The 15,137-nt window shown below is 39.8% G+C and overlaps 1 protein-coding gene across 1 annotated transcript; it reads right to left on the reverse strand.

The window, feature by feature from the left end:
• Positions 1-663: 663 nt before the first annotated feature.
• BET1 (Bet1 golgi vesicular membrane trafficking protein) lies at positions 664-13,079 on the reverse strand. Its single transcript, XM_084896948.1, has 4 exons — positions 12,896-13,079; positions 5,199-5,323; positions 2,938-2,994; positions 664-1,820 (listed from the first exon to the last, which is right to left on the reverse strand). Exons 1-4 carry the CDS (start codon positions 12,912-12,914, stop codon positions 1,665-1,667), a joined length of 357 nt encoding a protein of 118 aa, XP_084753074.1. The 5' UTR covers positions 12,915-13,079; the 3' UTR covers positions 664-1,664.
• Positions 13,080-15,137: the final 2,058 nt, after the last annotated feature.

Here is a 15,137-nt window from a genome sequence, read left to right on the forward strand (position 1 = left end):
AGCTCTGGCTGTCACATAATTGACACAGAGCACATAATTAAATAATTCTTGAAAAAAAAAAATCAATCTCTAATTGTTTGATAGAAATTCCTACTTAGAGGTCCTGTCATCATCACAGCCTGAAACCAACTTATTATCTTACTCTTAAAATAATTCCCTTTTCTGATGTGTCGATAATAATAGGGAGAACTAACATTTATTGAGTAACTATCATGAGTAAGGTGCTTTCCAATATATTATCTGTCTCTCACAATGACCCCATGAAATGGGTGATTTAATGAAGAAATAGGTCCCCAAACACTGAGCAAGTGAAGGAATGGGTATCTGAACCCAAGTCACCTAACTCAAATAAGTGTGTCACAGCACACCTCAAGTTTTTCAGGTTACTTAACCCCTCTCAGCTTTTGTGTTTTAACTGTCAAGCAGAGGCCCAAATGATAACAAATCCAACTAGAACATAGGTATTTAGAGAAAAAGTACTGCAAAGATAAATATTTTTGAAACTGCAGTCATGATTTATCTCATTTGTTTAAATGAAGTTCCGAAATAATACACATATGTTAGCTTTTCTTGATTTTGTTTGGAACCTGAGTTTTCAGGACCATTTCTCAGGTTCTATGTAAAAATATAAGAGACTTAAATAAAGAAGCAACCAAGTTCAGCTTATTTCATTAAAAATTTATTTTTAGAGTTCATAAATGAGTAAATTCCAAAATAGCAATACAGTGTATTTAAGAACATTTTAATATTTCTTTCTATTCGATATTTGTTTTGCTTTATATAAACAAACATACTGGATTAAAACAACAATTCTCTTACCCCTAAGTTCAATGCTGAGTACTTTCAATTATCTATTTTGAGCACCTAATAATGCAGAGACAATTAATTTTCTTGAACATGTTATTTCCAGTCAGAACTTAGCAATTACTTTAGCTTCACATTATTCTGTCACAAATGATAACCAAATGGCCTAAGTAGCTAAAATCATAAAGCTATTTTAAGCCAAGTCAATGGTATATATAAAGTTAATATAAAATAACAATTATACTGGTTCACATTTGTTTGACACCTACTAGAATATGCCAAAATAAGATTTATTAAAGAATGAGGTCCTTGGGCAAAGAGGAAAGAGGAGTCATATAATCAAAAATTATTAGAAAAACATCGTAGGTAAAAAGAAATCTGCCTACAATTTAACCAAATCAAGGAGGAAAGGGGAGTACATCATTAGGGTTGATGTCATTCAGGAAAATATGTTTCTCATTCCACCACAAACCTGTAAACCACTGCAAGAGCTCAGCATCAGGCTCTCCATTCTATTCTCCAAGTTTCTTTACATGGAACATAAACCTACGTCTATGATAGCAACAGAACACTTTACTGCTATTTAATCTGACAGCAAACAATAGGAAAACAATGGTTAGGGCTGGACTGACTTTTGGCTATCTCAATACCCCTGAAAATAGGGGCAAAATGAGTCATTAAACAGTATTCAAAGAGCACTGTATTATGTAATGTGATTTATAAAATAGGTAAAATCCTGTAACTGTCAATGGAAAAAAGCCATATTTGAAAATGAGGAATGCTTTGATGCTGATTTTTTGCCAAAGTGGTATCCCAAGCCACTGAAGTTGGTACAAATTCCAAATTCACACTTACTTGCATCACCTCAGTTTAATAATCCAGTAAATGACAAAAAAGACAAACAGTGAGAACAGCATCATATAGCACATCAGCTTTGTCTGGCTCCCTCTGGATAACACCTTCAGTTTTTCCATAGTTCTACCTAGAAATCCAGTTGTAGAATCAAACTGTGAATCCTAAGAGGAGAAAAGAAAAACCGAATATGATGCTTAGATTCTAATACTCTATATATGCAGACTTAAGTAATTGGATATACTGTTATTAGGACACATTCTTAATGACATTTTTAGTGTTTAATCAATTCAGAAACCTGTTTATAACTTGGATGATCAGCCCTATTATTCCATGCAAAACTGAATAATTCTCTCAATGAATAAAAAGCTCTTTTATTATCCAATAAACATTTTTCAGCCACGGAATACTTCACAATCCTAAACTATTTAGGGTGCAGAAAGCACCCCACAATTCTAATGCACAGCTTTCATAGGAATATTGCTTTCAATGCCATATTCATTTTGAATAGTAATAGTTTTAAAAGCATGTGGAGAAACTGGGAAAGGTCTGGAGCTTAACATCCAAAATAAATATTTAAAAATGGAAAGTGGCTTGAAGAAGAAAAGGTATATATTGTTGATATTATTTACAGATAAAAGGTTCTAGATGTTACTATGTTCAAATCCTATTGATTTGTTCAGAAGTGATCCTTAGAAAATCAAGCAAAAGAAACAGGCTTATATTTAGTACAAGACATTTAGCTGATTGGATGAAAAGTGCTTTTAGATTACTTGGCAGTCTACATCTCTAAGAACACTCTAGTCATTTATCCCAAGGTTTCAACAGTCTTTCTAAACACAGGATTTAAAGATACTTAGTTTCTACTTTTTCCTCATACTTAAAAATGTAAGAATATGGCAAAGACAAACTTTGTAGTTATTCAAAACTAATTAGATGTAAATGGATTAAAATACAGGACATATGATCCCTAGATCTATTCCAAAATGGATAAAAATTAAAATGATATTTCCTCCAAAGCTGGTTTGGCTCAATGGTAGAGCGTTGGTCTGGGGACTGAAAGGTCCTAGGTTCGATTCTGGTCAAGGGCATGTACATTGGTTGGGGGTGTGCAAGAGGCAGCTGGTCGATGTTTCTCTCTCATCGACATTTCTAGCTCTCTCTCTCCCTTCCTCTCTGTAAAAAATTAATAAAATATATTAAAAAATGATATTATTTCTGATTGACATACTAACTTTAAGAATATTAGAGCTCGGTCTTAAAAGTTAAAATCTTACTTACCATTTCAGCTAATAATTTATTTTGAGTTTTAACTTCATGGCCTATCTCAATGGAAAGCTATAAAGAAAGCATACACATTACTACTCATATAAAAGTATTTAAGTGTTATAAAGCAAATAAAATGCCATTTTAAATATACATTTTCTCAGAAACAATTGTATGCCAGAAATAGAAAATATACTCTCTTCTTCTGATACATTTTCAAACCAGAAGAAGATACATTTGATATTAATGGAAAATTTAGAACTTTTACTCCTTCTCAATAAGGACATTGCTCCCCTGCTCTTCACTTGGATTTCATTTAATATTCAATTCCAGCTTTGAATTTTGGTACGTACTTCTGATTCACATATCTTTGCATGTTTTTTTCTTTTTATATAATTATCCATACAACAGCATTTATCTGTATATTTCCTTATTTATGTTTTTTAAAGAGGTACATAACTACTGTATTATCAATTCAAACTCAGATATAAATAGTTAATATTTTCCTACTGAAATTGACATTACTTTGAATATATGCTTAAATTGATTATTTCTTTCTAAATATAACAAATTGGAAAAAAAATTACAAGTTGTCATCCACATTCTAAAGCTATGCAGAAAAGAGGCTGAGCCAAAAGAAATCTGCGTGTTTATGGCTGCTATTCAAACCAAAACTTGTTTAATACTTTATATGACAAATTCATCAAAGCTTTCATTTCCAAGATATTTGAATAAATATAATCACAACTACAAAAAAATCCTTGGCAAACCATTGCAAATATTGTTCTCAGCTTATTTTGTGTGAACACAGTACGGGAGTATTTCTGACACAAAACCATACCAGAATTCTACAGATCAGAATAGGAGATAATAAACTATATTTAAAGCCCGAAAGCTTTCTTCTAACAAGGAGCCTAAATATTCAACATTGTTGTTTTTAAATCGTCTAATTCTTAATTCCCTCTCAATGTTGTATTTGCTAAAGTATTAACATTATACAATATTGCTAGGTTCACAGATCAACTCCTTTTGATTTGGTATGACTTTGAAAACAATACTCATTTCAGAATGTAATAGTCTCCAGGCTAAATACAATTCTATCTTCCAAAACTAGTGAAATGCCAATTAAGTTTTGGCAATATGAGCTTCTACTTAATGTTCTGTTAGTGTACAGAATGTTTATTGTAATGCAAAATATATCTCACACACTTTTAAAACCATCTTTTTCTTTCCTCTATTTAATACATTTAATTCATACAACTGATGAGGAATTACACTAGGTGCTGTGTAGAATATAAAAATAAGTACAACAGAAAACCCTACATTTAGTCAATTTCTTTTACATACAAATAATTCCAATGCAGATCACCATACAATTAAGGGTGACAGAAATGGCACAAATGGTCATATTTTCATAAAGAAAAATATTACTTGTGACGTCATAATCAGGTAAAGTGTGGAGGAAGGAAGTGGCGCAGTGGAGTGGAGCCTCTCGGACCGGCAAAAGCGTGGCCACTGTAAGGAGAGGAGCACACCTACGGCGGAGGGAGAGCTCGATGAAAGACACGGAGTGGGGAACGTCTGGGTGGGGCAGAAAGCACATACACGTTCTGAAAACGCGGGCGGTAAGGTCTGAGACGTTATGGACAATCTTTAAAGAACCTATCTGACCAACCTACAGAGTGAACTTTCCTCCATCATGGGAGGACAGGGAAGTCCTCCGAGTTCAGGACACAATTTTAAAAACACACTCAGATGACTGGTGACAGTATGCAGCTCAAACCAAAACATGTAAAAAAAAAAAAAAAATAGGAAAAGATAGGTTAAAGGCTTTCCCAATAAAGAACCAGGGGATAGTATTAGAAATGGAAAAGCAGAAATAGAAAGAAGCCTTAGAAAGAAAAGACGCATAAGACTTGGTGATTGCTGTGAAGCAAAAGGTAGAAACATGAAGGCTAAGATTTGTAGCTTAGGAGATAGGAGAAAAGGTCAGAGATGCCTGGGTGAGGAGGATGGACTGCTCAGAGACATTACTACAGACATCACACAGTTGTTTAGATTTAACCACAAAAAAAATCGCTGATGTTTTGAAAGGATAAATGTACCATATGTGTTCAGTAGCCACATTTTTAAACCTACTCAAATCGTGTCTAAACTTTGAGCATACCTCACTGAACCACACTATTTAGGTAAGTGAATTCCTTAGTATGATGCCAATAAAAGTATAACATATGCATGTAAATGTACAAATTTGAAAGTACCTAATATATACTTACAGATTTTATAGCCGTTACTTTGTGTCTCAGACTCTCAGTGAGCCTGTCATTCTCTTCTTCGCAGGCGCTATACCCACTATTAGCATAGCCATAGTTCCCATAGCTGCCAGGAGGGCCACCTTCACCTGCAAGGATCAGTCACAAGTCTAGTTGTAGCAAAAATAAGCCACTTTTAAAACTGATAGAAAAGAACTGAAAAAGACCCCTGGAGGGCGTTGCAGACCACGTATGTCAATAAATAGCCACATTTCACGTGAGTTTTTAAAATAACAAAATAGATCAAATTCCTTCAATGCCCTCTCTCAAGCAAAGAAGATTCAATTCATTTCAATACATATTTATTGGCTGCGTATTGATTGCCCACAACACACTCAAAGAAGTACCGATATACATACAAGGATATTCAGGACACACTTCCTGTTCCATAGAACTATACATTTTTAAAAAGGTCTGAAAGTAATGACATCAACTCCCCGTGGAAGAAACCTGGCTCTGAAGAACAAGGGAGAAAGGAGATATGATAGCAGGAGGGAGCTCACGGCAGAGGGAGCCCATGGCAGAGGAAGGGTCCTTTACTGGCATCCCAAACAGAAGAGAGCTGGAATAACTTATAGAGAATATAGTTGAGAGCTGAGAGAGGGGATCGTTCATTCTTCAACAAATATTTGAGAAACTGTGGTCTGTTCTTTCTGGTGCTACTTTTTGGAGCTCATCTTCTAGTTCAGCAATCTTCTAGTTTGGCAAACTCATTAGTCAACAGAGCCAAATGTTTGCCGACCAGGGTTCTAGGAAATAGCAGTGAGATACAGGAATGCAATCCCTACCACTGCCTAATACAGTACTTGATATTCATCAGGCAATCAAACAGGCAGAGTGAGCCTTGAGCAGTGAATACAATGAGAAAGGAAGAGAGTTTAGCAGAGGTCGCCAACCAGGTGTTTGTGGACCACTGGTGGTCCGTGAGGTCCAAAAGGTTGGTGACCACTGGTTTAGGGTGCTATTTAACCACATTAAAAAAATAAATAATACCACCAATTTTCTCAGTTAAAAAAAAAAAAAAAAAAAAAAAGCCATTTCTGAAGAATGACTATCAGTTAGGAAAACCAGTAAAGAGAAGGGAAGAAATTGACTGGGAATACACAGGGCTACTAGAGCCGTGTATACTTAACTAAGCTTTGCTCTAGTTAAGTATACAATTTTACCTATATGTTCCCAAAAATTCTAGTTTAGCACTTCTTAGTTGGGATTCTGTATTCTAACAACTCCACCAGGTGATTCTCATCATGAGAGAAGTTTGGGAAACACTGTACTAGGGGAATAAAACAAGCCTGGCTGAGGACAGTTGGGCTGCTCAAGAGTTGGAGGTTTATAGTGTTGGGCTGCAGGACAGAACACCAAGAGGTTGAGATTGCTTGCCAAAATAATGGTCAAAGATATGACATATGGGGTCTAGATATGACAGGGATTGAAGTAATTTCAATAGATTTTGAGAATATGGGGTAATGGGATGCTATAGAAACCAGATGTCTAGTAAAATCAAAAAGTAGATGGAAGAACAGGAAGTAGTGGTCAGTGCTGGTAGCTGAAAGATTTTGAGGCATGCATAGAAAGTTCGTTCAAAGCACAGCACAAATCTCATTTTCTCTAAAAAGCAAAACTTTCTCACTCTGAATTCTTATAGCTCTGACTGTACAAAACACTGATATAACACAGTAGAGCACACTCCAAGGGCAGAAACTAAATTTCTTTCATTCCTGGCTATATATCCCCCCACAAACATATGCATACACATAGGAAAGCACATTCAATACAACTTGTAAATGAATTAATGAACACAATCTGAAGTCACTGTTATTCAATTTTGTGCCTGCCCCTGTCAAGAATCTATATATAAAAAAGGCTAGTATGCTAAGTGTCCCTCTGACCATCGGACCAGTCGCTATGATGCACACTGACCATCAGGGGGCAGATGCTCAATGCAGGAGCTGCCGTGATGTGCACTGGCCAAAGAAACAGGACTAGAGACCTCGCACTGACAGAGCAACACTCGGCTTCCCCCAAGTGGGAAACAGGCCCCACCACCACCCTGGAGCAACAGCCCACCAAATCGCAGCCAACTCTGCCAAGACCCACAAAATGCAGCCCACAGCCCAGCCCGGAAATGGTCGCTGTGGGGACTAGGTTTAGGTCATGTAGCAATGCCCAGCTTCCACTCCCTAGCGACTACCCACCGTGGAGTTCCTTCAGCCTAGGAACACGACTTGCTTTATAGCCAAGTGCAAACATTTTATACTTTAACCAAATGTTTGTGAAGTGTTTTCACATGCCTCATCTCATTTGATCCTCACAGAAGTCCTAGAGTGAGTAGATAGGAGACTTGGTAGAATCCTATTTTCATTAGCCGGAAAATGGAGTCTTAAGAAGTTTAGAAACTTGATTTGACTAAAAAGAAGAAATGGTGGACCTTGAAAATGATTTCACGTTTTTCTCACTGTACAGAATATAGTCAAACACTGTTGCAGTTAAATATTTTACCCTTTGTTCTCCCTGCATGATTTATAATAATCTATCTGCTTTGTGTTGATTTTTCTGCTGTGTTGCTAACAATTACCTGAAAGAGAAGTTGGGGTGCTTCACTGGGCTAGAAAAAGTTTAGCTAAATCAGAAAGCAGGTCTAATTAAGCAAGAGAGTAATATGCAAATTGGCCATACCTCCACTACACCCACAAGCCATGCCCATTAGTCAATCAGGAGCAAGTATTCAAATTAACCTAACCAAGATGGCTGTGGCCATGGAGAGAGCAGGAGGCTTGGGTTTCCCCAGCAATGGAGGAAGCCAAGCTTTCAGCCTGCCCTGGCCTGCCTTGGCCTCCACTTAAGGCTACAAAGTTTCAATTATACAAGATAAATAAATCCCAAATGCCAGGGAGCATGGCCAGCCTGAAAACCACCACAGGCCCCTCACCCAGGCCACCCCATACCCCAAGGGAACCCCCACCCTGATCTGGGACATCCTTCAGGGCAAACCAGCTGGCCCACACCCACACCAGACCTCTATCCTATCTAATCCTATCTAATAAAATAATTATATGCAAATTGACCGTCACTCTAACACACAAGATTGCTACCCCCATGTGGTCAAAGATGACTGCCCCTATGTGGACACAAGATGGCCAGCGAGAGGACAGTTGAGAGGAACCAGGTCTGCAAGGGAGGGAAGTTGTGGACGATCAGGCCAGCAGGGGAGGGCAGTTGGGAGGGATCAGGCCTGCAAGGGAGGGCAGTTGGGGGGGACCCAGGCCTGCAGAGGAGAGCAGTTGGGGTGAGGACCAGGCCTGCAAGGGAGAGCAGTTAGGGGTGACCAGGCCTGCAGGGGAGGGAAGTTAGGGGGAAACAGGCTGCCAAGGGAGCAGTTAGGCATCAATCAGGCTGTCAGGGGAGTGGTTGCAGGGGTCTTCAAACTACGGCCCACGGGCCACATGCGGCCCGCAGAGGAGTCTGATCCGGCCCGCCAGGTTTTTTGGGCAGTGAGCGCAGCTGAGGTGTTACAGTAGGAATTTAGTAGTTCATATAGTCCGGCCCTCCAGCTCTCTGAGGGACCATGATCTGGCCCCCACTTTAAAAAGTTTGAGGACCCCTGGGTTAAGGGATGATCAGGCTGGCAGGCAGAAGCAGTTAGGGGCAATCAGAAAGGAAGGCAGGCAGGCGAGAAATTGGGAGCCAGCAGTCCTGGATTGTGAGAGGGATGTGCAACTGCCCACTTAGGCCGGATCATAGTAGGGATCCCAGATTGGAAAGGGTGCAGGTTGGGCTGAGGGACACACCCCGTGCACAAATTTCGTGCACCAGGCCTCTAGAATATCTATAAAATGCCGGAAACAAATCAGTTTCACTAAAAGAGGGATGTTTTAGTGAAGCCAGGAAGGCTGGTCAACAACCTTAATTGCTCTAACCACTCACCCTTTAGTTGAGACATTGTTAGCTGAAGCAGCCTCCACCTTGTTTGTCCCATCTAAGTTTCTGTTATTTCCTGCCTAAGGGCTACATGTAAATTTCTGTTTATCTTGCCTAAGATGTTTTCCCCAAAGCCTCAATAAGAGGGATGGCAGGGCCAGAGCAGGGAGTAGTTCTCCCACTGGAGTTGGGCTACTGCCTGGCCCCCATATTGCCAAATTGCATTTCTTCAAGTCATTTCATTTGTGTGTGGCCCTTCTCCAGAACTCGAACCCTGAATTGGAACCCTTTCCACGCGGGACATGAGATTCCTACAATAAAAGGCTAAGTTGACTCGCACATGCATGATACATACAAAGCTCTTGCTGGCACCAGCTGCACTTGTGTGTCTTGATCTATCATTGTAGATCGTGAATTTGGTTGACACTTATAAAGGGTGAACAGCAATATTAAAATATTTATTCTAATTAATTCCCTTTCAATGTGCATGAATCTGTGCACCCAGGCACTAGTAGAATCATAAGCTTCTTGGAGGGCAGAAACAGTATCTCATAATTCTATATCCCCTATAATGAATACGTTATATGCAGCAGACACACAATCTCTACCACCACACACACACAAAAACACAACAAAATGTCAAACAAGTATATTCCAGAAGAAAAAGAGTTGCATTCCCCAAATATTCCCTCAAATGCTGACATATTACCCATAAAGTTCTCTTAATGTGCTATTATAAAAGAACTCAAGTGACTAAGCATAGTATTTCACCTACTGAGTTAAAACAGTCATTTAAACATGCATTCTCATTCCATCATTTAATGATATGCTGTACATACTCTACTTTAATGAGGACCAAATCCTTAAAGAAAAGGTATATGTCTTCTTATGACTAAGGTTCTAAATGTAGAACATTTGCCCAATAAATAATTAATGACTGTTTGAATTTAATCACTTGACAACTTTACCAAGGAATTCAATTCTAAATTAATGGTTATTTGCTTTATTTTCTTTGTTTACCTTAATTTTAATTTTATAGTACTTCTATTTCATTCCACGTATTGAAAGCAAAATTCTCATCACCCAGCAACCTTTCAATACACATTTCTTCTGTTAAAGAATTTCAAACGTTCCACATACTATCACCTCCCACCCCCAACTATAAAAACTAAAAATGTTAAATAAAATTCTAGGAGTTGCTATTCCAAAGTTAGCCACTTCCTTTTGTGTGAATCACTGCTATCAAAGTTGTAGGAAAGCTACTGAGTGCCAGCCTTCCATCACCAACCTTTGTCCATTTAGACCAGTGGTCAGCAAACTCATTAGTCAACAGGGCCAAATATCAACAGTACAACAACTGAAATTTCTTTTGAGAGCCAAATTTTTTAAACTTAAATTTCTTCTAATGCCACTTCTTCAAAATAGACTCGCCTAGGCCATGGTATTTTGTGGAAGAGCCACACTCAAGGGGCCAAAGAGCTGCAGTTTGTCGACCACTGATTTAGACAAATGCTACTTCTTTTGGGTAGTTTCCATCAGTAGCAGAGCCAAATCACTTAAAGAGATTCATGTGAAGTGTGGCAGCTTCTCCATGTGATTATCTATCAGGTTCACTCTCTCTTTATCCCAAATTTAAAATTCCAAGTCAATACACATTGATACTTTAAAAACACACACACACACACACACACACACACACAAAAAAAAAAAAAAAAAATCCCACTTCCCATACCAATGTAAATGATAGCAATGGACAGGCACCTAAGTCATACTTCCTCTCAACTACAATACAAGGGAGCTTGAAAGAAAAAAGGCTCTATCCTAGAGATTCTAACTTAATTAGTCTCAGCTGGGGGGGGGGGGGGGGGGGGGTGTCCAGGTAGCTGATAGCTCTCCAGGTGATTAGTGATTCTAATGTATATTCAGGGCTGAGAATCACCAGCTGACAAATCCTTTTCCTGCAATTTATCACAACACACTGCTCAACAAAATATTCAAGGGATTAATAGGCTTATTGATAAGATCCAAACTCCTTGACCTGGCACTCAAAGATCTCCACAAGCTGGTAGTTCTGGTTCCATGTCTCCTACTTCAATCAAACTGGCTTGACCAAAACCCCTTCAAGGCATCATTCGTAATTCCAGTCCTACAACTCTTCCTGGGGGAGTGGTGTCATCCTTCCAGCTGGAGCTTACCTCTCCCACCCTGTATCTTCAAGCTCTAGGTCAAGTTCCTACGTCTCCACAAAATACACAGCACTCGCTCTCTCTCTCTGACCTGCCTAAACATTCACTTATCTGGCATTTGGATCTCTCACGACCACCTTGTACTAGAATTAACCTCTGAATGTGTTCCTACCCCCCAACTAGACTGGAAGCTTTGGGGAGGATAAACGGGGCAACAAATAACTGTATACCTAGAGCTTACTCAAGTACACAATAAATAAATTGTTGTTCTCAGTAATGATACAAAGGAAAAACATTTAGGCATATAAACCTAAGCATCCTCAACATCAGTTTTTTCTCTAAGATTTCGCTGGTCAACTTCCTATGATGTAAGTATTCAGAAAAACTATATTTTTCCAAAGTGGTTTCTTGTATGACAATATATTAAGCAATGAACAAGTCTAGAGTTACTGTCAACTTTCACTGACTTTAAATACCAGACACTCGCAGAAACCGGTTTGGCTCAGTGGATAGAGCGTCGGCCTGCGGACTAAAGAGTCCTGGGTTCGATTCCGGTAGGGGGCATGTACCTTGGTTGTGGGCACATCCCCAGTAGGGGGTGTCCAGGAGGCAGCTGATCGATGATTCTCTCTCATGGATGTTTCTAGCTATCACTCTCTCTTCCTCTCTATAAAAATCAATAAAATATATTTTTTAAATAAATAAATAAATATCACTTTTGAAAAGTTTTTTTTTCATCTTATCATAACAATTAAAAAATGTAACATCTTTTTTTTTTTTTCAAACATTTCATACATTTTTTTTTTCCTCAGGTTACTGCACGATGATTTAGCAGGGTTCTTTTTTTCTTTTTAAAGTTGTCTCTTAATAGAGAACTTCAGAACCAGGAAATGCTGTGTTAACAGCTGTGCATTATATTGGCCCCATTAAGAGTCCTCGTGCCTCACTTATTCCTGCTGGCTGGTCAACAAAAGGCCAAGAACAAACGCCAAGCAGGGCCACATTTTACTGCCTTCACAGTGGCACGAGGCTCAGATAAGACATGTTCTGGGTAGAATGGCCTCTGACCCCGAAGTCAGTCTCGGACTTGAACAGTAATGACACGTAGCATTTACCTTTGTCACTCCCTGTTACCAGACCAACATTATCCTTATTCTTAAATGTGCTTCGCATGCAACACTCTTTCAAACTTGGCTTCTGAGGACCCTTCACCTCCAGGGCCAGCAGGGAAGAAGCCGAAGCCAGCCTTTGGGGTGGTCGTCGGTCACGAACTCTAAAGGACTTCGCTGCTGAGCTGGCACCTGTAGCCACTCCACCCCCACGTCCTCCACTCGGCTCTCCAAACCTACCATTCAAACTTGGGGCTGGCCCGAACTTAAGGAAACCCCTAAGGACCTGAGACAATTCCACTTGGCACCGCCTCCAAAGACCTCCCCATTCACCCGGCTCTCTGGCCCGGATTCCAGGGACATAAGAGGGTCCCACCTCCTCCCGCGCCCCCGCGCCCGGCACGGCCGGCTCCAGGGCTGAACTTCGGACCCCAGCCCCTCTCCTTACCCAGGCCTGCGCGCCTCATCCTGGCAGGAGACAGACGGGAAAGGCGGGCGGAGCGGAGGCAGGAAGGGGCCGGGGGTCACCGGACCTCGCCTTCGGGACCCGGGACCCTCAAATCACCAACTTCTTCCCCTGGAGCGCCACGACATCAGTGGAGTCTAAACATCGCGCGGGTGGATGGCGTCATCAAGCACTCTCCGGCGCCGGGCGAGGCGGCGTCGAATGGCATTCTGGGAAATGTAGTTCCGCCCAGATGCAGGGCGTAGGGCGGGGCGTGGTGTGAACCGGGCCCCAGGCTTCCAGAAATACTTGGATCTTCGCTGCTGGATCCAAGGCTCTCGGTTGTCAGCCCCGAGTTTAATCTAACAGATCGGCCCTTCACAACCCATGAGAGGACGGTTGACTTACTTTTCTGATTCTGCCTCTCTTCCTCTCACCCCCAAAATTAGTTCAAGGAAAGGCGGAAAGGCGAAGAAACTTTCCCCAAGTTTCTGATCACCCAAATGAGAAATCAGAGGCCCCAGAAGGGATAGCCAGAGGGTTAGCGATTTGGGCCTGGTTGCCCAGTCAAGTGCCAGGCTGCCTGCCTTTCTAGAAAGAACCATGGTATTTGTAGTTCAGGGACCTCAGGGCCCCTGAACTCTTTGGGCCTTTTTAATTTCCACAGAGGATACGGAAATACAATTGAAGTGAGAGTTTAAAAGCTTGTTGGTGGTGGATAGGGGTGGATCTGAAAGCGAGGCTCGTCCCAAATTTCATTTTATCTCAGGGTTTTCCTGAGGATTAAGGAAGTAACGTGTGAGTGTGAGTGAGTGTGTGTGTGTGTGTGTGTGTGTACCTGAAATACAGTAAATGCTAAAAAACAACAAACTATTGATTTTTCGTTTGTTTGTTTTTGCTGCTGTATGACAGTGGAATAACCTCCATGCCAGAGGTTTCTGGAAATGCAGGCTCTGATCATTTCCCTCATAGTTTCCCAAAGGGAGCATTGACTAAAGCAGTGGCAGGTAAATCTCTGCCTTCAGGTTGTTTTTGTAAAAATCCACACAAAAGCAGTTTTTTAATATGAGCTATTAACTTGGGAAATAAGCTTAATCCAATAGAGTTTTGAGAGAAAACCGTCTTCATAAAAAAAATAAAACAAACCACTCTTCTCTAAAAACAATGGAATTAAATGAAGACTGCATCAGACACAATTTTTGCAAATAAACACCTAACCCTAACCCTAACCAAATTTCATGGCTAATCCAAGGGAAAATAGCACACAAAGCTCTCAAAACATTAACAAATTTTCTAATCATGAAGCAAATAAGAGAAATGATGCCAAAGCTTTTTTTTTTTTTTTTTTTTCTTTACAATCTGTGACAGGCTCTTCTCTTGCAAAAGTACACATGTTCTATAATCAAAACATGTCAGAAAAATCATTTTATTTAAAGAAGGCTCTTTTCATATAAATATAATTTTTTAAAGTCGAATGTTAAATTTACCAAAACAGACTATTTAAATTACATGTATACTCATCCTCTTTATCAACTACTTTATTTACCTGGTAGGGAGATAAAAGGATAAAATACAGTTAAAGAAAAAGAAAATAAAGTCTATTAAGAATATAACTCAAGACAGGCAAAGCTGGTTTATATTGAGCTTGGAACCTAAAAATTCAAATAGTTGTTTATTGCTACTGTTGCTAGTCAGTCTCATTAGGATGAAGTTATAGAAGATTGTGAATTGAAAAGATGAGGCAGATATGACGAATTTAATGTACAGAAGATTAATTAATAAACACTAGAGGCCCAGTGCACAAAATTAGTGCACAGATAAGGTCCCTAGGCCTGACCATCAATCAGGGCTGATCAGGTTCCTCTCTTCCTCCTTCTTCTCTTGCCACCTGCTTCCCTACCTCCCTGCCTCCTCCTTCCCTTGCTCCCTCAGTGCCCTCCTGCCACTGCTGGTCACCTGTCATGTTTCTCGCCACCCCCTGGTGGTCAGAGCACATCATAGTGAGCAATCGAACTCCCAGTCCTCCCAGTCAAACTCCTGAGGAGACACCTTGCATATTAGACTTTTATATATATAGGTGATCAGAGTACACATAAAGACTAGAGGGAATTCTTTTCTATTTTTCTTTGCCTTTTAAAATGAAAATTCCTAACTCTTTTTGCTGATGGAAGAAGACCAATAAAATTCTTAGAGATTAATAGCATTTAGAACATTTTCTTTACTCTCATAGGAAAATTTCATAGAA

Source organism: Pipistrellus hanaki (assembly GCF_964339955.1).
Source record: "Pipistrellus hanaki genome assembly, chromosome: 10".
NCBI classification, from domain to species: Eukaryota; Metazoa; Chordata; class Mammalia; order Chiroptera; family Vespertilionidae; genus Pipistrellus; species Pipistrellus hanaki.

Coding starts and splice junctions, on each gene's coding strand:
- BET1 (XM_084896948.1), bottom strand. Junction 2,995..5,198: donor AAGTAACGGCTATAAAATCT/GTAAGTATATAT, acceptor CTTTCTTTATAG/CTTTCCATTGAGATAGGCCA. Junction 1,821..2,937: donor ATAAATTATTAGCTGAAATG/GTAAGTAAGATT, acceptor TTCTCCTCTTAG/GATTCACAGTTTGATTCTAC.